Here is a 27967-nt window from a genome sequence, read left to right as displayed (position 1 = left end):
TCTTTATTTATCGTCAGTCTCATAATGCTTCACCGTTCCACCGGCAGCCGTTTTACCGGTTCGATAAGTATTCACGTGATGAGCAGCCAGCCGGGCCGGGATCGAGCCCGGACGTAAGAGGTTCGAATTCAAAGCTTGGCTGTAATACCTGAGTAGCGTAACGTCCGTCTCCGCTGGCAGCAGATAGTCGTCTATTGACCCGAAGAGCTGAAAAGCAAAAAAAAAAACAAAATGTGTCACAAGGAAATGCAGATAAATGGAATATCGATTCTAACCTGTTGCTCAGTGCAAGTAATGAACCTAAGTACAGCCACGTGCTCTGACCATACCAGATTACGCCACTGGATATCGTAAATTTGAGCCAACGGTGCCATTACCAGGGCACTGAAGGATGCATGGCCATAGCTAGAGCTCTGGAAAATATCTAACATCAACTGATACAGTCCATGATAACTTTTCTTTCCCTCGAGTCTGGTTTCAAAATCAAACCGCACACCAGCGCGCTGCATCTCCTCCCGCAGAGCATCAATGCGGCGCGTGATAAGCGACGAAATTTGAGCGTCAAGAAACTTGGAATCCGGTCCAAGGAAAGATGTCATCAAATACATTAGCTTCTCGGTAGCTGTTGCCAGCCGGATGGAATTGTTTTCCACCAGTTCGGAAAACGATAGCGACGTTTGGATGATTTGTTCCTCGTGGAAAAGTTCCAGCTGTGAAGCACCCCGTTCGAGCTTCTCCAGCAACAGGTACAACAACGAGTACGGCCACGTTGCTGACAGGAGCGGCGTTCGCCACCCGACAATGATGAAGCCATTGCCGGAACTGGTCTGATTCACCTAGAAGACAAACTTTTGCTCAATTATTCAAATTAGCAAAAAGTTTTGCGCAAATAACAAAACCAAACAGGATAAGAGAACGAAATTCAATTTAATGGCGGTAAGCTATTAGTGAAAACGAAAAATTCATTTTCACCATAAAGAAATTAAGTTTTCGCCATAAACTTGCTTGAAAAACAAAATGTTAACTGAGTAATCCCCATGGAATAAGTATCGTATGGACAAATTAAAAAAACAGTCAACTACAGCACATAAAAAGTCCAACATCTTACCTCATTCGTTACCAGCGTATTCAGTTTAATTTTGTAGGTGAACTTCCACCGTTGCATATCCTCTGCCGTCACATTACCAATGGAATAGAAATCCCTCGCAAAAACTATTTCATCGAACAGTTTCACAATCATCGGATAAAATTCTTCGCTGAGATTCAGTAGCAGCTTGAAGGCCACCCCAAGCAGCAGCTGCGGGTCGCTGCACCTGGCATCGCGTACCATTTCCGTGTCCTCCATGCCCGTGTCTTCTGAGGAAATTGGTTTTTCGCGATGACGACTTTCCACCAGTACGGTCAGTAGCTCAAGAAGATAGTGCAGTTCGGTTTTCAGAAACCAATTTGTCGTCGTTTGGCTGCAGCTGTCATTTGAGTTCTTGTGGCTCGTCGGCATCGAAACAGCACCGGCGAGGGCGCTCAGGTAGTGAAAGTGATTGGAACTATGCACAAACCGTTCCAGTGGCCGTCGATCGTGGTGTACGGCGGCGTGCACCCGCAAAAAGTCGAGCAGTGAATCAAGGAAAAACACCGGATAGCACTTCGTCAGTACGAGCGAGGGCGGCGTGCTATCACTTGTAAGAATTCCTCCCAGGTTCGGAAGGGGCGGTATTCGTTCGTTTCGTTCTGCAGTCCGTTCGGGGTTAAGTAAGTGTGAATTGCTGGAAATGAAGTTGAATAAAAAAAGGAAGTTGTCAGTTGATATGACGATAAGCTAGCATCTCAGTGCAAATCGACCGGAAAATGATTACCATTTTCTAGGCTGCTTGAGTGGCAATTTCGACGACTTCATCTTCATCGTTCACGTTGTTTCTTTCATTTTATTTGAAATTATTACACTCGTATTGAGTTATTGCAAACGTATCAAAGATACGGTACGATAAAAAATACAACAAGATTATTAAAATGTTTTTGTTCTCCTAGAATAATGTCTTAAACTATATCTGCATAGGACATTTTCACCTCCAGAAAATCACACTATATCGTTTTTCCTAAGCTAGTCTTAAACTAGTTCTAAGCTGCCTAATGGAGGACCCATTATTAATGAAAGAAATTAGTTCGAAAACAAATCATCAATTTGATTTATAACGTCGTTTTATGGTCTAATTCCTGTAATTATACTCACCTGACTGCGTGGCAGATATTAACTGCAGTGTAATGTGTTAGTGATTCAACTGTTCCTGTTCCTTACTGTTGGTTTATTCTCTCAAAATCTTTTTATTCGCGAATATATTCGGTTTAACAATAAGCTGTGCTTCTTCAATTGTTTTCAACCATTTTGGCTTGCCATAATATTAATTTTTAAACTATTTCTGTAGTCCTTTATCCTGATCAGATGAGATTCTCTGTCAAACAAACGAAATGAGTAAAAAGCAAACCCCAAACAAGCCTCAGGGTCGGCGCACGTTCGCGACTTAACGCGACTTCTTGACAGCTGTTAGGTTTCGGCTTTAACTTTAACGTTATTTTTTCCTTGGTGACTTCTACCATTTACCATTTCTGGGGTTTCACTTACGGACCGTGATCCGTTTGCGGTCACCCTGGAGACTCTTGGTATGAGGTTGGATGCGATGGCGACGACGCGGCGTAACTGCGATTGCGTCGACGTTGGGCGATGGGACACCCATTCAGCTTCGGAGTTGACGGAAGTGGTGGAAATGGATTACGTCAGGTTAACGCTCTTTCTCTTCGCAATTCTTTCTGCATTTCTGTCTTTGACTACTGTACTTCTTTCAGAACTACTATGCATACAGCTTAGACTTCTATGTCAATTTTGTCTATTCTGTTTCAGTTAGTCATCAGCATCAGACATTATCAGCAGGGACAGGATAGAAATTGTAAGCGATGGTCAAGCTGTGGAGCCACTAACACAGGAGGAGGTTAAGAAGGCAATCAGTGAGCTGAAAAACGGTAAGGCTGCTGGGAAGGACGGTATCCCGGCTGAACTTCTAAAAGCGGGGAGCGAGCGGCTGTACGAAGCAATCCACCGGATCATTGTCAGGATCTGGGAGGAAGAACAAATGCCGGAGGAGTGGTTGGATGGCCTCATTTGCCCAATTTTCAAAAAGGGACATCGAATGGAGTGTAAAAACTATCGAGGAATTACATTGCTCAATTCTGCCTACAAGGTGCTTTCCCGTATCCTGTTCTGCAGACTGAGACCGTTAGCGGAGTCCTTCGTCGGCGAGTACCAAGCTGCCCAGCAAACCACAAATCGTATAATGTGTGAAAATCATGTTACATATCGCTAAACAAACTCGAAATCGTACATAAAGCTTAATAAAGCGCACCCTAGTTTACATTTATTCGTACAAAATGATAGTAACTGATTCACATACGATTGTCGTCAGAGAATTGTATAGCATTATGGAACTAATCATGTTGCGTCGGATTTAATCGTATACAAATACTTATGAATGTGAATTGTTTTCATAATAATTTGCAGTACGTATATCGCCTCCAAAACAGTACGCATATGTTGGTTTCGTTCATCGAATGCGATTTTTCTAGATGTATATCGGTACATATATCATATTTGTTACTTTGATATACGTAGGAAAATGGTTGCTGGGTGGTTTTCGTGAGGGTCGCTCCACGACGGATAAGATGTTTACCCTGCGTCAATTGCTAGACAAGTTCCGGGAGTACAACTTGCAGACACACCAATTATTTGTGGCTTTAAAGCGGCGTACGATTCAGTTAAACGAAATGAGCTGTGGCAAAAAATGCTAGAACATGGTTTTCCGACGAAACTAGTTACGCTGATTCGTGCGACGCTGGACGGATCCAAATCATGCGTTAGAATAGCGGGTGAGACCTCAGCTGCTTTCGTGACGTTGGATGGACTGAAGCTAGGGGATGCACTCTCTAACCTGCTATTCAACATTGCCTTGGTAGGTGCATTACGAAGGGCAAACATGGAAAGGAATGGAACTATCATCACGAAATCTCACATGCTTCTTGGTTTTGCGGATGACGTCGATATCATTGGAATCAACCGTAGAGCAGTGGAAGAGGCCTTCAGGCCTTTTAAAAGCGAAGCTGCGAGTTTGGGACTTACCATTAATACCGCCAAAACGAAGTACATGGTTGCTGCTAGGGAACGTGGGAGTCCAAGTGGTGTTGGTGCCGAGGTGGAGTTCGATGGGGAACGATATGAAGTAGTGGAGGAATTTATATACCTTGGTACACTCGTGACATGTGACAACGATGCCGTGAAGTGAAACGACGAGTTGCAGCCGCGAATCGGGCTTTCTACGGATTGCGTAGCCAGCTGAAGTCCCGTAGTTTGCAAATTCGCACAAAACTGGCGCTCTACAAAACACTAATCCTCCCGGTGGCGCTTTACGGACACGAATCATGGATGCTAAAGGAAGCTGATCGGCGAGTGCTTGGGATTTTTGAGCGTAAAATTTTGCAATCTATACTTGGTGGCAAAATGGAAAATGGAGTGTGGCGCAGACGCATGAATCACGAGCTGTACCAAGTATACAAATATACTGATATAGTGAAGGTAGTGCAATGTGGCAGACTGCGGTGGGTTGGGCACGTGGCCAGAATTCCCGACGAAAGAGTAGCCAAAACTATTTTCAGCAGAGAACCAGGAAGAGGCCGTAGACTCCGAGGCAGACCCCGCACCCGGTGGGTGTGTGCTGTCGAAGACGATGCACGTTCAGCTGGTGTTCGTGGGGATTGGAGAACGGCAGCCCAGGACCAACGGTACTGGAGGGCCATAATTCGTTCGGCGCAGGATCGGTAACGGACCGTTGCCACTAAAGTAAGAAAGTAAGTTTCAGTTAGTCACTACTTTATTTCGAACCTTACCCATGCCCCATAAAAGGGCGGATGTTCATCAGCTCTTTTTTGGCCTTAGCGATCAATTGCTTCTCCGTTCTGGAATCGAAATTGTTGTAGTAAATCCTCCGTTTGAGGCTCGCCTAACAAATTTCTATCGGTAGCAGCTGGTCCATTTCCTTGAGTGATTACTTGGCATAATGGACCAAGGTCAGATCCAGCCGAAAGACCACATCCTTCTTCGCGTGACACTTCGTGATCAAGTCGGCAACTTCCGGCAGGCACTTCGCACTGGATATCTCTCCGCTCATCGCAAGTCTCATAGGAGAGAATAGCGACTTGGACATTCCCATCTTATTGAGTCAGTTGTCGTCAGTAGGACCTGCTTCGGAAACTTGGTGTAGGAGTTATATTTGACGTAATGGCTTATTTTCTTGGTGGGGGGCGTACCATACTTTGTCCCCTGATAGTTGTTGCTGTCCAGTGTCAAGTAAGTCTTCTTATCCATTATGACTACGACGTGGCACTTTGCCGAAAAGATATTTTCAGTCGCTCCTTCGGGGTTATCACCGTTTGGCCACCCTTTGCTCTGACCACCTTGCTCTCGGTCTTGCTCTACAGCTCACGCAGCACCGTTAGGTAGCTAGAACCAGGCTTCTGTTCGACGCTCTCTCCTTTATCCAGAAGGAAAAGAATGCTGTAAATGGCGGACCGGTTATATCGGCACAGGCACAACTGATCAGTTGGTTTACGTTGAGCTTGTTAACGGTTCGATAATAAACCGTCTTTTTTGCAATGATAGTGTACATTAAGTGCGGTGTAGAGTTGATTATACTCTTCGCTGTGTTCGGTTTTGTGCTGGGTCTGTGGAATATCGTCTCATCGCGCTTATATTTACGTGTTACCGTCTGTGGATGTGGATTATCACGTCGATCAACGTAGACAGTGTTAAGGTGGCTTACCGTCGCACCACCGTGTTCAAAGTATCTTGATTTGTGGTGGCTTACTGCTGTGTTCAAAGTATGTTGACTTCATCACGGCAAGGGGTTGCACTATGGAGGGTGCTTGCGATCATTGCACCAAACTGGTCAAAGCGCCTGATGAGACTAACCTGCATGGACTTTTGCGAGTTGGCCAATCATGCGAATTGTGTACGATTGAGCTCTTCTGTTATGAAAGTACCGCATGAGTCTGGTATGAAAGTGCTCCAAGAATGTCTTTTGGATGTGCGAGTAGTACGTCGAATTGATGAAATTGACTCACTTCAAACAGGCTTTATCATCCGTCGGCTAGGTTGTTTCTTCAATGCCTGCCAACTAAGGTGAGGCCATTAGTGATTTGAAGCAGACCATTTTAGTTAACGGTAAGCATATGGAACAGCTTTCTAAGAAAATGGAAAAAGGTTCACCTGAGCAAGCTTATCGGGAGAACATTTTCCGTCTATAGAAGCGATTGAAACCAGCAGAACAACAGACAATCCCGAGGCGGTGGTGTTTTGATCGCGATATCCAATAATCTGCGTTGTCCCATCGACCATCCCCAATTTACAAAACGCTTGAGCAACTATGGGTAAAAGTCCAGTAGCCGGTCATTTTCTGAGCCTCGGTATAATCTATTTACCCCCAGCCGTAAGGACGACACAAGGACTATCAGTGAATAAATGGAATCAGCTGGAAGTGTGTATTCTCAGCTAGCATCGAATAACCTAGCGCTGCTGTTCGGTGATTACAACCTGTTCAGATTAGTTTTAAGGTGAAACTAGCAGTCATCGATTCTGTCAATTTCGAGAGCAGTTTTTTGTTTGAAACGAAAATTCTGTTCATGAAAATATATTTGCTGTGTTCAGATTGGCAAGAAGAATGCAGTATTTACATTTGTACAAATAGAACCCCGCTGTTGGACCCAAAAATTGCTTCCGAAATTGGGCTCTCCGACGAAAAGTTAATGACTGCTAATTTCCCGTTAAATGTTTTTGTAAACGGTGGCCTTAGCATCGACTCACTACCAACGCTCGCATACTTCCGCAGCTTGTACCGCACTTTTAGGCGGTCTCTGTTTCCACAGTCTGACGCAAATTAGTCCATTGCTAAACAGAAATATTCGCTTGTTGGATTTTATTGATACTTGCCAATGATTCCGCCATACAACTTTGCTCCCGATGTTGACATCGCTGTTGATCAATTCATTCGCACCTTGAACAGCTTGGTCACCGATTACTTTGCCATATGCCGACAGGTCGAAAGCTTCCATGAGAAAAAGTGCATCTTCGTCGATTGAAACGTGCAAGATCTGCAGCTCTGCGGGAATTTCAAAGATCGTAGTGCCAAGCCATCAAGCGATACTTTAACGTTGCCTGTAGCGATTCTCGAGCGTACAACCGTCTTCTATATAAACAATATATTCTATGTGCTGCAAGGAAACATTCGCAGAAATCCGAAAAAGTTCTGGTCATTTATCAACTTTAAGAAAAATGAAGATAGCCTGCCTGCAGATCTGATTCTGGACACTTCATGCAAGTTTTTATTCGTTTTCCTGCTTCTTTGTAACAAATTGCCTCCACTCCTAATGAAGTCGTCAACCTCTACAGTTTTCGTATAACTGAGGAGATTGTCGAAAAATTATAATATTCGTTAGTGGCTGGACCTGACGGTATTCCATCTAACATCCTGCAAAAGTGTTCTACTGTTATCGCTAGACCTTTTTCGCTAATATTTAATGCTTCAATTCAGTCGTGTAAATTCCCAACCCAATGGAAAGATTCAGTAATGTTCCTTGTACACAATAAGGGGAATTAAAGGAAACCTTGAAAAATATCGAGCAATTACATCGTTGTACTCCTACAAAGTGCTCGAGATAATCGTTAAAGACGCTTTGTTTGCTAACTGTCAATACTACATTTCTTCAGACCAGCATGGATTGTTTCCAAAACGTTCGCAACACGAGTGCGAATGAAGGAGTGCAAATTGACGCAATGTACACGGACCTGAAAGCAGGGTTTGATCGACTGGATCACGGTATCCTCCTTTTAAGACTTTAGCAGGGAGTTTCCGCACCGTTGTGCAAGTGGCACAACGTACCTTACACACAGTAGGCTGAGAGCGTGCGAATTTTCTGTTTCGTTCTGCAACATCTGTGGCATACCACAGAGGAGCAACCTTGAACCACTGCTCTTTTCTGTTTTATAAATGAGCTATAAGCCTAAAATCAGTCCATTTTTAATGCATAATGGGAGATTGACAACATTGAACGTAATTGCATTGTCACTTTATGGATCGAAAGTACCACATTCATATTCATCCCCTGGAAATTTTTTGAGTTAACTGGTTCTATTCAGCTACTCTTAATTATTTTATCACGGCAACCGGCTTCTTTTGATTTATATTTCAATTTTTATATCGAAATCGGCACTTGAAGCAGTATTTGTTAGCCAAGAGGTGTGTTAGATGTTAGGATGATCAAGTTTTGATGAAATTCAACGGATATATTTTTTACATTGCAACTGGGGGTGACAATGTTGCCAGGCAAGTATAAGTTCGAATTTGCTGATAAATTGGCAAAGAATTAAGGCCTTCTGGTAAGAAATATGTAGCTGTGGACTAAAGACCGAACCTTTCGTCACTTCCTCAACAATCACATCAAGCACAAGCATCAAAGGATGGTTGAACGTACGGATTTTGCCATTCATTCGTAAACAGGTAACGTTATATTCCAGCTGGATTTGACTAATTGTCACTACTTTAAAGTGGAGCCATGCAGCTAGTAATATCGATTTTGTGCCAAAGGAGATTCAACCTCTAAATCGTCCGGAATTTCGACCCATTGAGAATTGTCAAACAACGTCTTCGACGAAGCGGGGGAACAGTCAATAGTGCTGAATAAATGCGTTCAAAGTGGATGAAACATGCCTATTCAGTCGCATCTTCAACATTGCAGGGTAGAGAGCTTTCCAGTTATGTGTGTATTGGTGCTTGAAAATGAGGCAAACAACAGTAAGCAAAAGAGATGCATTCCTTTGTCACCTAGGTACAGAATGAATTTCGTCTTCCGCTGGCTTAAATACCAGCAAATTTTCAAAATATGTGCTTGAATTTGGAACAGGATGGAAAATTTGAGCGAAATATGTGCTTTCAAATGCGGCAAACGGAGAAACACAACTAGTAATTGCTATTTTTCGGTTTGTTCCTCTAGCATCAGCTGTTCCCCAAAATGAGGTAAACTTCATGTATATACACACGTATTTCGTGTGCGCTAGTGTGGGTGCTTGAGCTGTCAGAAAGCTCTATGATGGATACTATTAAGAAAAAAGTTCAAAGTTTAGTCAGAACCAGAGAAATGTAGTGATGTAATACTATGAAACTTAACGCTGAATAACAATACTGCGATCCAGTCATTTATGGGTTCTTTTTTCGACACTTCAGTCCCGAATTATAGGTTGTTCTAAGCGTCCAGATTAACCTTTAACCAGATTTTATATGACTATAATTTCCAAGGACCGCTTGGTCATAAAACATTCAGAATTCAATCTAGTGGGTACAAATAAGCACCTTTTTAATGGCGTTTCTTCGTTTTCAATTTTCAGCGGGCGTTTAGCGTCGAAAAATATCAACATATCAACTGAGATTATATTTTTTTTATAATCTCAGACTAACAGCACGTGCTGCTCAACCGATTTGTTTACTTGGTTTACTACTCATTTTTTGGGTTGACTATTATTGTAGCTAAATCTGGATTATTTTCCCTAATGTCAATGTATAAGATATTGCAAAATTGCCCTAACTGGTTTTTCTAACCGCGACGCCATAAGCGTACTTACTAGTCTACTCAGCAGGTACCCACGGTGAATCACGAAGGCGAGTGAGGAAAGTTAGGTTTGAATCCGGTTACAATTATCTCCGTTATAGCGTGTTTCAACAACTGGATCTCCTTGATTAGTAAAAGGGAAATGAACTACGAATTTACCATGTGACTTAAATGACCCTCTTCTTATCTTATTTCACGCTCGTTTCCTTTCACGTCTGGTTGAGCTTTGGAGATACTATAAAACAACTGTATTTCATTACTTTCTTCTACCATTTGCTTCATCCATTGGAAAGACTATGGCTATAAAAAAAGGCTGATCTATTTCTTTGAGACATTCCACACTCTGATGATGTCTTCAAAACATGACGAAATGTAACATCTTAGATATCTCTCGTATAGAGGATACCCAAGAGCGACTGTTTGTAAATTAAAATATGACTATGAATATGACTGTATGACTATTTGTCTATATTTCTGCGATAAGCGCCACGGTTGATGATTTAATTTTTTTTGTGGCACCATCAGCTTTGATAGTATTTTTCATCAATAATCTTAGTGATCAGTTTTCGCTGAGAAATCCAATATCTTAAGGCAACAACTTTCGTGAGATTGACGGTTCCTTCATCTTCGACTATTGATATTGGTTGATAGTCGCTCACAACCATATAAGCAATGACATTTTCATTTACGTTAGTTTTGGAACCATTATCTGAAAATTTATATCGGTTGAGAAATATGAATGCTATATTTAATCAATAGAATATTTACATACCTTCACATAGCTCCGATTTTTTTGAAAACAAAATCGAAAGGGCACCTAATTATATTTTTATTTCGATTTTATATCTAATTACAAAAAAACTTTCGTCTTCAATTTCAAATTTTCACTTATTTAAAATGCAAATGAAAACTACCCCCGCCCTCACCCACACTATGCTACCGAGCAAAACTAATAACATAGGAAAATTATCTACATCCGAAAACTTATGTAATTTTTCAAGAAATTCAATCCAATAGTTTTTGAGTATATAGCGGACAGTCATTTTCTCCTATGCTTATGCTTATACTTATATAACGGTCAGACAGTCATTTTTATATCAAACCTTAGATGAAACAGAGGTTTGCATTTTTAAAATGTAGTTATCAAGATATGTCATTTTCACTTGAATTCACAAAATCACAATTGTAAATAATCTCAACCCTGCAACAGTACTGAACATCAGCATGTTTAGACTATCCTGTCAAATCTGAGAAGGTCGATTCGAAAACTCTTTTTCTTTATCATTCGCTACGAAATGTCTTTCGCGATTCCAGAAAGGCATTGCCAACATCGTTTTTCCATATCGAAATGAATACAATCTTGACAGCAGAAATAGCGTACAAATTATTTAAGAAAATTTCATGCCACCTTTGAAATGCTTTCGCATCAAGCTCATTGTGATTCACTACACTTACCTCAGTTCCTTCTCCAGGTTATCAAACCTAGGACTCTTGAGAAACGGCAGCAAATATCCATCGGTAAAGTTGTGATAGAAGCTCGTTGCTACCGGTCGTACCTTGCCGGCGGTCTCGAGACAGACAGCGAGCAGCAGCTTCTGGGAAAACTGCAAATAATTCAGTGACTATTGAGTCAAACCATTTCTACGATGTGCAGGACTGGCAGGTAGGACTGTACGATGCCAAGAGCCACTCACCTCATCCGCTCCGTGCTTAGTGGCGGCATTAAACCACTTGCTAAAACAAGCAAACAATCGGTCACAGTTCTGCGGGGTCAATCCGGCTGCCGCCTGCAAATGATCATAGCCAATTAGCGCTAACAAGGCTGCAGCGTGCTGACGGATGATGAACGGTTCGCTTTCCTCCATGGTCAGGTGCTGGTAGTGCCACTCTAGCAGGTAGAACAGAGCCGGCAAAATTTCGCTACGGAAGATACAGAGACGAAAGCTTTTAGAATGACCCTGAATTGTGTGAGATTGCGTAACGCAATTTCTTTAAAAAAAATTGAATATAAGTTTGTTAGTAAATTTATTTAGCGAACGAGGAAAATTAATATCGGATAAAGACTTTACTGCCCGCCTTTTTTTATTTACCCATTTTTCATCACCTATCTCCTGTCAAACCGTACAGCTTTGATATTATTTTTAGTCAATTGGTTTGATTCAAATAAACTCCCACACTTTTCATTCAGGTAAAGGTTATTGGTTTCATACTAATATCCAAAGGAAACCGAAGCACAGGCTAGGTGAACTGGAAAAGTATGCATTGCAAACCACATTGCTGCGTTTCCGAGAACTCTGTTTTTGAAGTGAATGATCCACGTGGTTGCAACTGATAGCTGATGTTGCAGCAACTCGGCTAGTTGTAGCTTTTGAGTGATTAAGCAAATTTACATGATGATTTCCATCATCACGCCCAACCGTGGCGGTCATTCGAGTGGAAGGTACTGGAAATCAATACGCCGGCCAGCACGGTATGCGGCTTAGCCAACGGGCATAAAATGACGTTAATTAACACATTCAATAGGGTTCACCGATCGGTGCATCGCCTGTTAGGTATTCACCTGAGCAATAATGAACCGTTTACTGTATCAGAACGTCGGCTAATACCAGATCTGCTAATCAAATCTGGTTTCTGGACAAATCTGATGTTGTGTGCAACAAAGTCAATAATCACAACGATGGTTATTTGCCATAACATTGGTACTCCTCCTATAATATTGGACGACTTCAACGAAATTGAAACATTTATTTGAAGAGCAAAGTAGGTAGTACATAGGTAGTATAAAGATAGTAGTATTAAGTAAACTTCTAACGTTCGTCGATAACCGAGCGTCTCCATTAAAGATCAATAATGGAGAAAAGACAACAACACATCTGACAGCAATACATTGTTGCCAAAATATAAGAATAGCAAAACTGTAGGGAAATGAAATGAAACGGTAAGTTTTAATTGCTCCAAACAACGAATTGTCATATAGTGAACGGCACAGGAACGATAATTATTTCATGGTTTATTTATTTATTTTAACCTAATTCATCTGACTAATAGTCTACATGAATGTAAATGACTGGAAAACCCGTTCGAGTTGATCAGCAAAGAACGATTGTGAACTCATTCTCGAATAGGCACAAAACCCAGTATCTTTTAAATAGCATTCCATATTATAGAAGCTCACAATAATAGTCAACAATAATTAATAATAAAGCATCGCACATACAAATTGACAAAATAAAACATTTCTCGTTTCTCTACTGATTTACATCATCGTTTTGTTCTGTACACATAAAAGTTGTCAATGTCAGCAGTTGCATTTCCGTATGTGCAACATGGTAATGTTAGTAAAATCTTAATGTAAATTGCGGTTTGAATCATTTTTCCGCAGATACAGGTGTGCGCAGGTTAAAGCACATTTTTATAAATTAAGTCGAAATATGAATTTGAGCTTTAATATTATCTCAATTTCAAACATAACTAAATTAAAACAAAATTAGATAAGAATAAGATAAATTTGAACCAATTTAAAAAAATCTAATAAGAAATTGGAAATAATAAACAAAGAGAAAATGGAAAAAATGATTAGGTAAAAATAGGCGATAAGATTGAGTTAAAATACAAATAAATATGAGCGAAACAAAACTAATTTAAGATGTGCTATTTAGACTAATTTAAGATTTCTATTATTTTCTAATAAAATTCAGAAAATTTCACACACAAAAAATCGCTTTTAGAAAAAATAAAGTGTGATTTGTTTAAAGATCAAACAGTGTCAAACGACATATTTAATCATGGTGAATTAATAGATAAATGTTCAACCGAATCAAGCAGGTCGTTCCCGATTGATTCGCCATTTCGCGTTAAACGCCCCGCCTGGAGGTTAGACGGGCCCGTAGAATATAAAAATCTCGACAAAATAAACATCTCGTCTGTGTATGTAATCACACGGGAAGAAAATTAACTGTTTTAAGATAAAAATTACTAACTTGTGATCTAAGCACCAGCTAATGTGTTTATTAGGGAAAGCTCAACTATCAATTTGAAACGATGATTCTTGAAAGAAAAATCTCCAGTCATACCGACCAGGGTCGCTCGAACTGTGAAGCGACCGCCAAGCACGAGGCATAATTTGCATAACAAACGATCGATACATGGCATGGACGGACTCGCTCCGGGCGTATAAAATTAGGTTACGGAGTCCAAACAAGCAGTTATTACAACCGTGTCAGTCATCTGAACCGATAGCTCGTAGTGATTTCCATAGCGGTGGACAGTGCAATATTCAATATACCCGGGATAAACCCGGTCTAGTTGTTTTCCCTAGCCAGTATGTACCGTTTGAAACTCGGACTGTTGCTGGTTGGATACTGCATAACTTATTGCAGGGTGAGTGATACAATTTAGATTTTTCTGTCACAAAGCTTACAATGTTTAAAACAGATCACCAATCAGTAAAACAGTGGCAAAACCTGAGCTACATATATTGGCAATCGAAATGACGGATATAACTTAATTCGACGGTATGCAATAAAGATATATGTATATTCACGTAAACTTTCGCGAACATCTCGGGAGAATCTGCTGGCAAAGCGTTACCCATCCCCATAAGCAGCAAACAAAAGTTCGTACACTGTTTCCGGAAATAGTTAGCCCCTCATCACCTCGGTCATTATGCACACAAGAAGAAATCCACACTCAAGTAAGATAACGTACAGCCGGCAACATACTGAGGGCACTTACATACCTACATTCCGGTAGAATTTATGCAAGATTGCTAAACCAAAACTTTGTTCCATACTCCGTCATACGCGGTGACACGACACAGAAGTGGAACTTTCGCCGACTTTTGCTACTGGTAGCTGCCAGCTTCACCTTGTTCCATGTTCAAAAAGATTTCACTTGAACTGTTTTCCTGGATACAAATCCAGACTTGCTGTGGAACCGTAGAGCACACTAACGGCAAGAAATGTCGTTGGAATGTTCAGAAATAGCCAAAATTTATGTCGCACAAGAGACGAAAAAGCAAGTACAACTTCGGTGCGGGAAAAGTTTTCTATTTTTGACGAGGTTGGAAAAATGGAGACATTGCTAGATACCTACGTCAATGTGCATATTGTACGAATGAGCTTCGGCATGTTCGAGACAATGCAAGCACGATAATGTAGTGGATTATTGTTACAAATGATTATTTGTTGAATTTGTGGAAACTTTATTGAATAATTCAAACTGATTAAAATTAAAATAACGATAAAAAATCCACATCTTACAGACATTAGAAAACCTTTTTCTCAAATATGAAACTGAAATATGAATTCCGTCTGCCACTAAGTATCACAAATCACCGAACGATTTTGAAAAAAGTCAGCATTCGTTTCTTGTCCTTTGTGGCGTTAATGGTAAGTACTCATCACCTTCAGATAAAAAGCGGCTAATGCGAATCTGACACATTCCACGCAAGTGTATTCGAACTTATTGAACACCCTGTACGATGATCGACAATCGAGGTCTTGACACGATTTTATAAACATCTCTGTATATTATCTTTTACCTAGCCGGTACACGACTTCATAATGCGTACCGTTGGTTTCTGACATGTCTACGGGCATAAAATGGACCCTACAGTGGTTCTCAGCCTGTTATACAGCAACTTCTGTCGCTACCTCCTTGTGACACCAGCCGGAATACGAGCAGCCTTAGTGGAGACCGGGTAACCAACCTCGGTGAAAACTAAAATGGATTGCGGGCAGGGAAACAGGTGCTTATGAGAATCTGCTATGAGGAATAGCTTTCCCGATCAAATGAAAATAACAAATTTATAACAAGAGGAGTTTTTTATAACAAATTCTCTTTTGCGTTTTGTTATAAACTTGGTCTCGTTAGTAGTTAAAATAACAAAAATTATAACAAAATCACACTCTAGGCATATCACAAATATACTAAATTATGATACAATTCATTTGATCTTATTTGAGTTTATATTAAGAATGTAAGATGCGTCACAAAAATTAGAAAGGTTGTGTTTCAGACACAACCGCATAGCTAGCGTAGAACTACGTTTTGGGTTTCTGCGAAGAAACCTTGAATATTCTTCTCCTCTGTTGGGTACTCTTACCACTGCGTTCAGTATTTTGAACTATTGTGGTATGCCCCGTTTTATTATTTTACTATACGCTTCAAGCTTACCTATCACTTATTGAGGAAGTGACAGGCTGGTAGCTGGAGCGAGACATGTGCCAATCAGGGATGACTAGGTTTATGAACCTAGTACCCTGATCGGCGACGCCAACCAGATCTCCCCTTTTTGAGATACTGCAGTCTGCGTACTATTTGTGCTCCACGATTGTAGAGCAAGTGTTCCGAGGTTGAATATCATCTTGTACTAAACTGAGATTCCGAAGATGATATTTACTCGGACAATGTCCTGTCGCAAGACCGGTAGGCTTACTGAGATCTCCCTTATTGAGAATCAGCAACTTTTGAGTAACCCAGGGGTGGATATTCGACGTTATATATTTTTAGATTGTTTGAGCGATTGTACAGCCATCCTACTGGCCATAACTGTTCGGCTCTCCTTTTGTTTCAGCCCACCCTCCAGAACACAGTCAGAGATCAGGCAGAGTGAATCTCGACCCGTGAGTAGAGAGTTGGAGCCACATCTTCGTTTGTCGACTCGCAACGAGTCTCAGCTAGCGCATCGTTCAAGTCCTGTTCCTCCCCTACTCTCCTCTCCACCTCATACGTTTCTTTGTTTTTCGGCAGAGAGAGCTTGCACGGTAAGAAATCGTCCACTGCATCAGTGACCGGCTTGATGCAGCAAGGGCAAATTGCTGTGGAGGGCGCCCTGGTACTCCACAGGCACCGTTGCGGCGAGAGAATTTATAGAACCCCCTCCACAATTCATCCCTCGGCACGGGTCGCGTCACACCTTGGATTAGGGGTTTATCCATTCAAGTTTTTACATAATAGCCATGGATAACAGCTATTACAACCATCTCCTTTAGGGGCTTTGGACCCTCTGCTTTGGTTCCTGGGAATCAAGAGAACCGTCCTGCAGGCGGAGAGTTTACACTTCAGCCTTCGCATGAGTGCCCCCTTCTCTGTCCGCAAACGACCATAGTTTCCACCGGTTGTCCGATTTCCACTAAGGAACGGATGGTGCCACGAGGAGGTCGAGATAGGAGTTGCTGAATAAGAGGCTGTGGAACCTCATGGTGGTTCTGGAGCGCATTATTCAACCATTTACCATCCAACCTTGAATATTATGTATTTTGCATTTTGTGATGCCAAAAACGAATATTTTTACCAGTGCCAAAATCGGAGTATTTTAGGATAGAAATCTCCCTCACGCACCCAGCTATTAAAAAAATTCTAGGAAAACATTAAATCTTCAAAATAATATGTTATTGACATTAATAAGAGCCATTACTTGATCTGGCTTCACGCACTATTTTACGTTTATTCAGCCGAGAGCCGGGGTGGCTCTTGCCGTATCAAGAATTCCTCTCCATTGTACTCGGTCCTGAGCTACTCGTCGCCAATTCGTTGCGCGTCTCGACACATGCAAGTCGGCTTTAACCTAGTCGAGCCATCTAGCACGTTAGGCTCCACTATTCCTGGTGCCGGTGGGGTTCTTGAAGAGAACGGATTTCACTGCACAGTCGCCCGGCATCCTTGCGACGTGGCTGGTCCACCGCAGTCTCCCAACTTTCGCCAGGTGTACGATGGGAATCTTTCCAAGCAGTGCCTGTAGAGCTCGTGATTCATACGTCTCCACCTCTCTCCGCTTTCCGTTTGTACTCCGCCAAAAATAGTCCGCAACACCTTTCGTTCAAATACGGCTAGTGCACGTATGTCCTCCGTAAGCAAACTCAACTGTTTCCGGCCACCACCCTGCCCGCGTACAGCGAATTAAAGATTTGGGAGTGCCATTGGATAATGGATTGACATTCTAGAGCGACTACCACAGCATTATCTCCAAGGCTAACCTTTAACTTGGATTCATTGCGCGACCCACTATGCCTCAAATCGCTTTACTGTTCACATGCGCAGTCAACTTCAAGAATAATTCTGTCATTTGGTGTTCATTTCACGCAGCTTGGTCGCGCAGAATCGAAATGATATAGAAGAAATTCTTCCGCAGTACTCTTCGCCATCTCCCGTGGCGGGATCCGCTGAACTTACCGTCATATGAAGACCGTTGCCGACTTCTTGGCATTCAGCCATTAGAACTCAGGCGAAAAATCACACGTTTTAGTGTACGTGGCCGCCAACTGCGCGTAGAACGCTCATGCTCGAGTCTACCTTCGTGTGGACAGTGAACGTTTAGGATAATGTAGTTGAAGAAAGAGTCTTTTATCCTCAACATACATATCTTCTCGTTCATTGCCTTCTTATTCATCACGCGATTCTGCATTGAGCCCATCACCACAAAGTCTGTTCCAAGCTTATGGTTTCTCAGCACTCTGTCCTCTCCTATGAAATTCAGCGATCTGCAATTTCAGGTACCATGCACCAAATGTTTCGAGTCGAATTTCTCTTTTCTTTCGTAACATTGTTTAGGTTGTTTGCCTTACTAGGGCCACGCTAAAGGCCCAGACACAATGCATACGGATTTTACTACGTTGCGGAAATTTGACAGAAAACTCATGGAAAAACTGTCAAATTGCCGCAACGTAGTAAAATCCGTATGCATTGTGTTTGGAGCTTAACGGGTCTCGTAATAGGGCTCCCATTGGTACCGAGACAGCAACCGTTTCTTAATTCAAACTCCCGTTTCGGATCAGACACCGTTTTGAGGCGCTTCTAACCTGAAGTGCAGGCGCTCACTGGGTTGAGGAAGCGTCAAACGGTCTAGACCCGCTCCTGAGATGAAAACAGACGCTCAGGGCAGACAAAGCTATTCCTCATAGCTACACTCAGCATTCTCATAAGTACCTGTTTCCCTGTCCGCAATCCATCTTCGTTTCCACCGAGGTTGGTTACTCCGTCTTCGCTAAGGTTGCTCGTATCCCTGCTGGTATTACGAAGAGATAGCGGCAGGAGTTGCTGGATAACAGGCTGAGAATCACTTTAGGGTCTATTTTAGGCCCACAGGCATGTGAAACACCAACGGTGCGCATTATCAAGCCGTATACCACCTGGTATACCAGCTAGGTAAAATATAGAGAAAGGCCAAAATAAGATCTCGATGGTCGATAATCGTGAACATAATCGGCGACACCGATCCTTTAGGACCCATGCTCGGAATTCACCTGTATGTATGTATGTATACTAGTATCACTTCAAGGATTTACCTATATATGCAAAAAGAATGACTGTAGAATCGAAATTGTTCACCGAGCAGCTTTCACGTATGGGTGTTGTAACTTGTAAGAAGGTCTAAAAGGGATTAGCTAGACTCGTAAGCAGAGGCACTTATGCCGATTCCACGGATAGATAAGAATCCTTTCACCTTTCCACTCTTTCCCCTCCATTCAAAAATTTTTCATTACTTTCCCCTACCGTCCCTTCGTCAATTGTAGAACCACCGTTTCAAAAAATATTAAACTAATTTTAGACCCTAATGATATTTAAGTTAATTTAAATTGCCTTGAAATTACGTTTAATTGTTTCCCTGGACAAAATAAAATCAAACCCTTTGGCAAATTTGTTGAATAATCGGAGAAGTCCAACTATATTACCGTAAGTCTCATAATTCGTTCGTCTGACTGGAATTTGCAGAAATCCACAGCTTCGCGAAATTCTTTCTTGGATTTATAGTCGTATACTGGTGAGCAAAGCTGGACATTTAGTTCTAACATTAATCACGTCAGACTCGAGTAAGGGTATGAAATGGGGAAGCCAACTAGGAAAAAGTGCCCAACACAGCTCTAGCCATCCTAAGCCCCTACCTAGCGCCTCCACGTGGCCGTACCTGGGAATACAATTTGTATAATTAAGTAGCCCAGCTAGGAGGTGAGGGGTCGTGTGGTTTTCAGTTCCTAACCTTACAACTGTAGTTTTAGGCAACCATTGAACCACACGATTTTATTTTCAAATGTGATTTAAACTAATATTTTTGGTAGAATAATCTATTTTCTGAGAACGAAATACGGCGCTATATCCTTGACTAATTGCAGCCTGGCTTCTGGTATAAATGCCATTAGTCCATCCCTGAGTGTCCGGAGTATCACTTAACCTTTATTAGCAAAGATACTTCCAAGGACTGTAAATAAATCATTATCTATATATGAGAAGCGTTTGGTACGGGAGGTTCACGCTTTCTTCCTTTCCCTTGATTTTAAGAAGTTTAATTGTTAGTTGGTATTGATTTTATTAGAGAGTGGTTTTAAACATTCATTCGCCACTCAAGGAGTTTAATGGAATTAGGTATTATTTCTGGTTCCACTTGATTCCTTGGAATTCCCTCGACGGTACATGCTGCGTAGTTGGCCTGGCCGTTGACAAGAACAATGATTGATTCAAGTAATCATCATTTTCCAGGATGCTTTTAAGAATTGGCTGCGTTAGCGTGAGATTAGATTAGATAAGCACGTCAGACACGGGCAACGTTGCGACGGACAGCTAGTGTGTCCAGATTCACGAGTTGGCAGCGACTTACGTAGGAGGGGAGCCGGAACTCGTGTCTCCCAGGAAGGCGTCGAAGAGCTTACTTACTTACTTATGTGTCCATGTCCGCCGGTCCGGCAGAACAAAGGGATGAAATCAGAGATCTCCACTGCTGACGGTTACCCGCCATGGCTTTTACCTGTCGCCAGGACAGGTTCTCGTCTGCAGCCCGGATGTCGTTCCGTCGCCATGAGCCTCTGGGTCTGCCTCTTCTACGCTGTCCTTGTGGATTCCAGTCGAGTGCTGCTCTGCAAACCTCGTTCGCTCCTTTCCTCAAGGTGTGTCCGATCCACTTCCACCTACGGAGGAGAAAGTTGGGTGCCGCTACGACGTCCGCCGATTGGAGAATCCTGAGGTGAAAAGGGCCTTTGTTGAACAACTTGAATCTCGAGCCTCGGAGTTGCCACCTGGTGGAACCGTCGAAGAGCAATGGACCGGCATCAAGAACGCCTTCATCACGACCAGTGATGAAACCCTCGGCAAAGCGCGCAGTGGGCGGAGGGAGTGGATTTCGGATGAAACTTGGAGGAAGATCGACGAGCGGAGAGAGGCGAAAGCCGGCATTGAGCGAGCGCGGACCAGATCGGCTAAGACAGCTGCCCGTCAACGATACACCGAACTGGAGAGGGCTGTTAAACGTGCTTGTAGGCGGGACAAGAGAGCCTGGACTAACTCCCTAGCCGAACAAGGAGAAACAACCGCCGCCAATGGTGATATCCATTTGTTGTACGATATTTCTCGCCGCCTTAAGTGGTGTCAGGATGAATACAAAGATGCCGCTAAAGGACAGAGCTGGTCAGCTATTGACTGACCGTACAGAACAGCTTAAGCGATGGACTGAACATTTTGAACAACTCTTCCGAGTTTCAAATGTCAGAGACCAACAAAACCAGCAGCGTACGACGCCTACAGTTCGTCGAATTAATCGCGTCAACTCGGAGGCGCCATCGCTGGATGAAATTGTAGCAGCCATCAAGAATATGAAATCCAATAGAGCGCCAGGGATAGATCGTATTTCAGCCGAAATGCTCAAAGCTGACCCATCTTTGTCAGCCCAGATGATGCATCAGCTTTTCAGCAATATTTGGGAAACCGCAACTTTTCCGGTGGACTGGATGCAGGGCATATTGGTCAAAGTCCCTAAGAAAGGAGACCTAACGGAATGCGGTAACTGGCGTGGCATCACGTTGCTCTGTATTACTCTCAAAGTACTCTGTAAGGTAATCCTCAACCGGATCCAGGAGAAGATCGACGCTACTCTCCGGCGGCAGCAAGCTGGATTCCGTGCTGGCCGATCATGTGTAGACCATATCACAACGCTCCGCATTATATTGGAGCAGATCAACGAATTCCAGGACTCCCTTCTGCTGGTGTTCGTTGACTTCGAAAAGGCGTTCGACCGACTCAATCACGAAAACATCTGGGGCGCACTTAGGCGTAGAGGAGTTCCAGATAAGCTAGTTCATCTCATCGAGGCTCAGTACGAGGCGTTCTCGTGCAAGGTTTTGCACGACGGCGTCTTGTCCGACCCCATAAGGGTTACTGCTGGCGTGAGACAGGGCTGCATTTTATCACCGCTTCTGTTTCTCATCGTTATGGATGAGATATTAGTTGGAGCAATTGACAGTAGACCAAATCGAGGATTGCCTTGGAATCCTCTAACGATGGAGCAGCTAAATGACCTCGACCTAGCCGACGACATTGTCTTGCTCGCACAACGCCGAAACGATATGCAGAGCAAGTTAGACGACCTCTCCGAGAGCTCCCAGGCAGCAGGTCTCACAGTCAATGTAGCGAAAACTAAGTCTATGGTAGTGAACACTGACAATTCCACCAACTTTACAGTAGCGGGACAACAAGTTGAGCAGGTAACCGCCTTTCAATATCTTGGTAGCCAAACAACGCCCGATGGTGGTACCAAGACTGATATAGCCACACGGACCAGGAAGGCCAGGGGTGCCTTTGCAGGTCTGCGAAATATTTGGCGCTCAAACCAGATCACTCTACGTACGAAAACCCGAATCTTCAATTCAAACGTTAAATCCGTACAGCTGTATGCCTGCGAAACGTGGTGCGTCTCAGCGGAGACAACGCAAAAACTACAGGTATTCATTAACCGGTGCCTGCGATATATTATTCGTGCCTGGTGGCCTGATAATTGGATATCCAATGAGGAACTCCATCGTCGGTGTCATCAACGGCCGATAGCCACAGAAATTCGCGTCGAAGAGCAAAGTGTACAAATCTCCGCTGTACAGCTAAGATTCTGTCAACTCCATTATGATAGTAAGGATTCCAAAGGATTGAACTCGCCAATGGGCAGTATAAAGAATTCAGACAGTAGATGTTGCTGAAATCCTTATCGATTCGGAACATGAAGCTGTGATTTCTAGACTACATAAGATATATGCTGGTGGAATGCTAATTCACTATCCAGAATCCAGCAACACGCCTAAATCTTTGATACAGTTTGCTCTTCCAATAACGATTCCACAGATGATGAGCGAAGACCAGCAGTAGCTCGAAACGTCCGGCCTAACTGGTATTTAAAAATCTCCATACTTATTACGTCGAAGAACGTCGATTAAATCGAACAAACAAAACGGTTCCCAAATGCTTGTATTCGAATGTGATAAGTTCGTTCGTTTTTGAAAAGGTGACAATGGCACACTTGCTTGGATGAATCTTAATACGGTTTGTGCTACACTAATCTGCAAAACTGACCAATTACTGTTAAAGCATACGGGCATCAGCGATAGAAATAATCTGGCGGAGAATTCCCAATTTTGAAATTCACATCGTTGAAGTATATAAGGAAGATCAATGGTTCGAGGTGGCTACCTTGAGGTATCCCAGACGGAGTAGCAAATTCCCCAGAACAATTTTCAGCGATTTTCACTGTTACTGTTAGCTGATGAGGTACGAACGTAACTTACTGATAGCTCTGCCGCAGAAGCCTAACTTTTCCAATATGACTAAGTTGGATTTTTAATAATGGAAAAAGGAACTTGTAAGTAAAAAAGACGTGTGAACAGCGATCTGGAAGTTCAGTGAAGATAACTCGTTTGAGGTTGAATCGGAAACGAGTCCAAAAAAAGGTTCTGTCAGCCCTCGTTTGCATAACCATATAATGAAAGCATCCGAGAAAATCAAGGATGTTTCAATACAGAATGTGTAATTATACGTTCATCGCACAACGGTACGTTTGAATCTACCAACCTATAAGAAGCAGAATCGGCCAAAATGACCTCAAGACAAGAACCATCGATCAGAACAAGAGTGCGTAAGCTGTACGATACGATGCTTGCTGGGAATTCGAAGTGCATAATAATGGATGACAAAACATGCGTGAAATTCGACTAATAAATGCTTGCCAGGATTAAAGTGTTATACGATGCGAGAGGGGTAAGTATTAGAACAGTATCAAACATCCATTCCAGTCGTAAAATTAGGTACAAGCCACGTAGCTACAAGCATCCTGTTGTCATTTAGTCAAATGCCTCCAAGGATAGAGCATTTGTTTCAAAAAAACATAAAGCCTGTAGTTGTCTGCAAATTTGACCAATTGAAGTATTTTAAGCATTGTCGAGATCACAACATGTCTCTCTATCAGAAACCATTCAACAATTTAGAAAAGACCGGGAAAAAATGTCAAAACTAGTCTGGACTTCCTACTAAGAGCTACTTGTCAAATATGCCCATTTTTTTCATTGCCGACTTCAGCTGTTTTCTTTATTCTTGTGTAAAGGTAAAATATAAATGTATAATCGCAAATAATTGCAACCATTCTGAACACTACTTTGGCTCCTGTTTCGACTAAAACTTTGATATAATGCGCTCAAGTACCTAGAATCGGTTTCACTTTGCAGTTCTTTTTACGGAATGCATAACTTTTCATTTTCTGATTGTGTTTCCAATCCTTTTCAGCTCCCAGTTGTCCTAGAGGTACGCCATTGGCCTTATAAGCCACTCGCCGCATGTTCGAATCTCGACTGTGAAGGCTGTAAGAGTCAAAAGGATAGAGGTACTAGTCCCGCAATTATCCCGTATGCTTACTGCTGATTACGCAATCTGTAGTACAATAACAGAAAGTCAAGTTCCGAAATCGTATTGCGGCACTTGGGCTTTGCGTTTTTACTCCCTATCTATTTTAACTTAAACTTACTCCGGGAAAAAATCGATTTTCGCTCCTTCAATATAGGACCACCTCACCACAGCTGTGAAACCCGCATCTTTCGATTAAACAATTGCGCTGCGAAGGTTCAAGCGAATTTTCCTAGCACAGAAAAGTTTTACTTCGGTTGTGTAATTTGCTAAACGTATGCGGAGCATACGATTAACTTTTCCAACATTAAAAAAACACTGCTCTACGAAAAGTCTTCGTTCAGTTGAAAGCGAACAAATGAGTAAACAAATTTCGTTTCTACTGAATGGAAAAGTTAAACTGATTGCGTACGTAGAGCTTCTGCAAAAATAAATCTGCTTACGTTTTTACAAAATTAAAAAATTAAAAAAAACTATTAAAAAAACTTACGTAGCTGTATGAAACAAAGATTTTCAAAATATGTTTGGAGGGAAATTTAAGACCAATTTTTCATTGAAATCACTTGAATTTGCTCCGTAGGTTCAAATATAAGTTGACTAAATGGGTATTAGAATTGAAATGTTGCTCTACTTTATAATCTCCTGCAGCTGTCTCATAAACCGATTCAGGCACTGTATTGTCTTTCTTTACTCTCTACAGGCTGTCAAATCGACCTGGCAGATACCGGAGGAGTACAAGGAACCGGCTAAGATGTTGCACAATATGTGCCTGAAGGAATCGGGTGCCTCCGAAGAGTTGATTCGAACTTGCATGGACGGAACAATACACGAGGACCGGGGAGTTCAGTGCTACATTCATTGTCTATTCGACAAGCTGATGGTAATCAATGAGGATACCGGCCATATACATCTGGACCGATTGGCAAAAATTGCACCGAACACCGATATGAAGGAAGCGTTCGAATTTCTGCACAAAGAGTGTGGCCATATCTGTACGTTTTAAATTATAAGGAGTATTTGAGTTGTTCATTTGATTGTCCTCTTGTTTGCACTTTTCAGTGACGGAGGACCACTGTTTGACGGCGTTTCAGGCAGCTAAATGTTACTTTGATTCCCATGACGAAGTAGTTAAATTCTGCCATCTTCTGGTGGCGGATTTGGGAATTTAAGGACGCATTTCAAAATGGTACACGATTACGGCCTGCCAAGCTGCCAGAACTGACGATGACCTAGGCGATGTTTCGGCTGACTTTGGGAGACTGCAATGCTGATTAGTATTAGATTTAACAATTTAGCATTTAATAAGAACGTGTACAGGACCACCTCGCAATTTCACAATGAATAAAAAGAAAAAAAAAATTTACAATTGCCAAGCGCACCCTTAAATGACATCCTTGAAAGACCTCGATCTCCGGAAATTGTGCTATACTTCCAAGGTGGAGGCGTATTGTGATATATAATATCAAGCAGATCAAATTCATTCAAATGAATGCCAGAGCTTTCATGGATACTTGTTTACTAAATCTGAAGTTACTCACCGAAAAAGATCATCATCTCGCATACATCTGAGGATAAGTCGGAGAAAACGAAACGTCTCAATCTGGACCTGTATGATTTTCACCTGTAAAAACTTGTATTCTATAGAAGAAGGCGAAAACAAACTCAAGCTCCACTTACATTTATATCACTTCTGGTGAAAACATATCGCTTCAACAGGCTAGTCACATGCAATCGCTCAAAATGACGCTCATAGAAGTCTCTATCGTAGGAACACAACACACGCAATAGTTTGATAAGTAAATGCTGTGGTTCTTGTTTGCTCGGCTCAAATCCACCGACAGAACCACCCAAATAACTTCCAATCAGGCCTTGAATTAGCTGCTGATTGGTAGCTATTTTTTCCGCAATCGAACGGTTAGTTCGAGCCAAACGGATTAGCAGCTTTGCGCAACTGATGCTGGTGCTACCTTCGGGACGCATCGTAAACAAAATATATCGAATTCGCTCGAGAACGTTAGTTCGTAGTAAACATTCCAACAAATCAGTTTCTGCCAAATGGTAATCATTCATCGATTCTCTGTTGGTCAAATCATCAGGATCATCATCCAGCTGTGCTTGAAAACGAACCTTTTGAGTTGTTCTCCCCGTTTTATTTGAGGCGGATCGTTTGTCACTCAATTTCAGGGACTCAAAGTTACTCTCTAGGTCTCGCTGGCGACGCTTTTCGTCTTCTTCCTGGCGACTGTGCGTTACGTTCAAATCCAATTCCGGCTGGTAAATCCCCCGTTTCGTATCGTAAATTGTATCCAGTAGAGTTTCGTCTGTGTCATTGTAAAACAAGAAAGCCAAAGCGCGTGATGCTGCTTCCACTACGACCGGAGTATTTTCATCGAGGGCAAAACGTAGAAAAAAGAAAATCTTCGAAATTGGAAGCTCCAACACTCCGTCGTAAAAACCCTGATTGAAAATATTTAAGATTCCACCGATTGCGTTCAGAGCAGCGACTCGTTGCTGCAGCACATTTGCCCTAGCCAAACGAAACAACTCCTGCAGAGTATATCCGGGACGATCTGCATCTTCTCCGTGAAGATATAACTCACGGTCGTCCGTCTCTTGCTTTTGTTTCTTATCAACGTAAGGTTGAAGCACACCCTTCCAGTCAAAACGAGCTTCAAACGATTCTCCAGGCTTTAGTTCCCGTAAACTTTTATGAATGTTTTGCGTCCATTCTAGTTTTTCCGATTCTAGAATGTTAAAATTTATCCACTGTTCGGAGCCTTCCTGCTGGAGCACCTCTAAATTAGGTACTTCCACGTTCAATTCTTCAACTTCAGGAATTGGCTCTGGTTTATCCGTTTGAGCCACAGTTTTGCCCTTCTTCCTGGCTTTAAGGAACTCAACCAATTTAGGATCCATCGTTCCCAGAAGATGTTCCTTCTCCTTGAGAATTTCCTCTTGACTCATTTGTTGCATTTTTTGCAGATTTTCCTCGTGTATATCCGGTGCATCTTCACCTTCCAGAATGACACTCTTGGAGTCTTGGAGTTGAAACTTGACTTTCTTGGCACTTGTATGCAGCTTTTCGCTCCGGTCAAACATCTGGGCAAATAAGCTTTTATTGTTCGTTGGATTTCCGCCACGCACTCTCAACGGAACAGGCTTTGGAAAAGCATCCGTTACTTCAGCTTCACTCGTATCCATCACCGAAAAGGCTTGATCGTATCGCTTTTCCACAATTTCACCGATTACCGTATTTGCTGGAAGTGTTTCTTTTGCAGGGTTTGTCTGCAATTGTTCAGCTTTCTTGAGACCACGTCGACGAGCAAACTCGGATTTACGCGGAGCTGAAACTGCCACAATTTCTTAATGTAATTCAACGCCAAATTGATGTTAGTTGAAATTAAATACCTCTCTCTTCCGATTCAGGTTTCCTGTCTCCACCATCAGACTGCAAGCGAACAACCTTTGCCGCGGGTTGAAAACCAGCATTACGATTGGATTCCGCGAAAAACTCCTGCTGCATCTGAAGGATGTCATTTTCACTGTCCTTACTAGAGGGCCGTTTAATCATGGTTTCAATAATGCAGCAACACGAACCACACTTATGAAACTTCAGTAAAAACCA

The 27967-nt window shown here is 42.3% G+C and overlaps 2 protein-coding genes across 2 annotated transcripts; one reads left to right on the top strand and one right to left on the bottom strand.

Annotated features, from left to right (window-relative positions):
* On the bottom strand, positions 1-27961 carry LOC128744588 (RNA polymerase II-associated protein 1). The gene is made up of 8 exons (XM_053841712.1): positions 27751-27961; positions 26020-27692; positions 25881-25963; positions 11391-11616; positions 11152-11300; positions 1109-1763; positions 276-836; positions 1-207 (listed from the first exon to the last, which is right to left on the bottom strand). The coding sequence occupies exons 1-8, from the start codon at positions 27911-27913 to the stop codon at positions 4-6; spliced, it is 3714 nt and encodes a 1237-aa protein (XP_053697687.1). The 5' UTR covers positions 27914-27961; the 3' UTR covers positions 1-3.
* Positions 13985-25604, top strand: LOC128744589 (pheromone-binding protein-related protein 6-like). The gene is made up of 3 exons (XM_053841713.1): positions 13985-14076; positions 25043-25334; positions 25402-25604. The coding sequence occupies exons 1-3, from the start codon at positions 14020-14022 to the stop codon at positions 25509-25511; spliced, it is 459 nt and encodes a 152-aa protein (XP_053697688.1). The 5' UTR covers positions 13985-14019; the 3' UTR covers positions 25512-25604.
* Positions 27962-27967: the final 6 nt, after the last annotated feature.

The sequence above is a fragment of the Sabethes cyaneus genome, chromosome 3 (genome assembly GCF_943734655.1).
Source record: "Sabethes cyaneus chromosome 3, idSabCyanKW18_F2, whole genome shotgun sequence".
NCBI lineage: Eukaryota > Metazoa > Arthropoda > Insecta > Diptera > Culicidae > Sabethes > Sabethes cyaneus.
The sequence above is the reverse complement of the archived record's forward strand: the minus strand, read 5'-3'. Positions and strand labels throughout refer to the sequence as shown.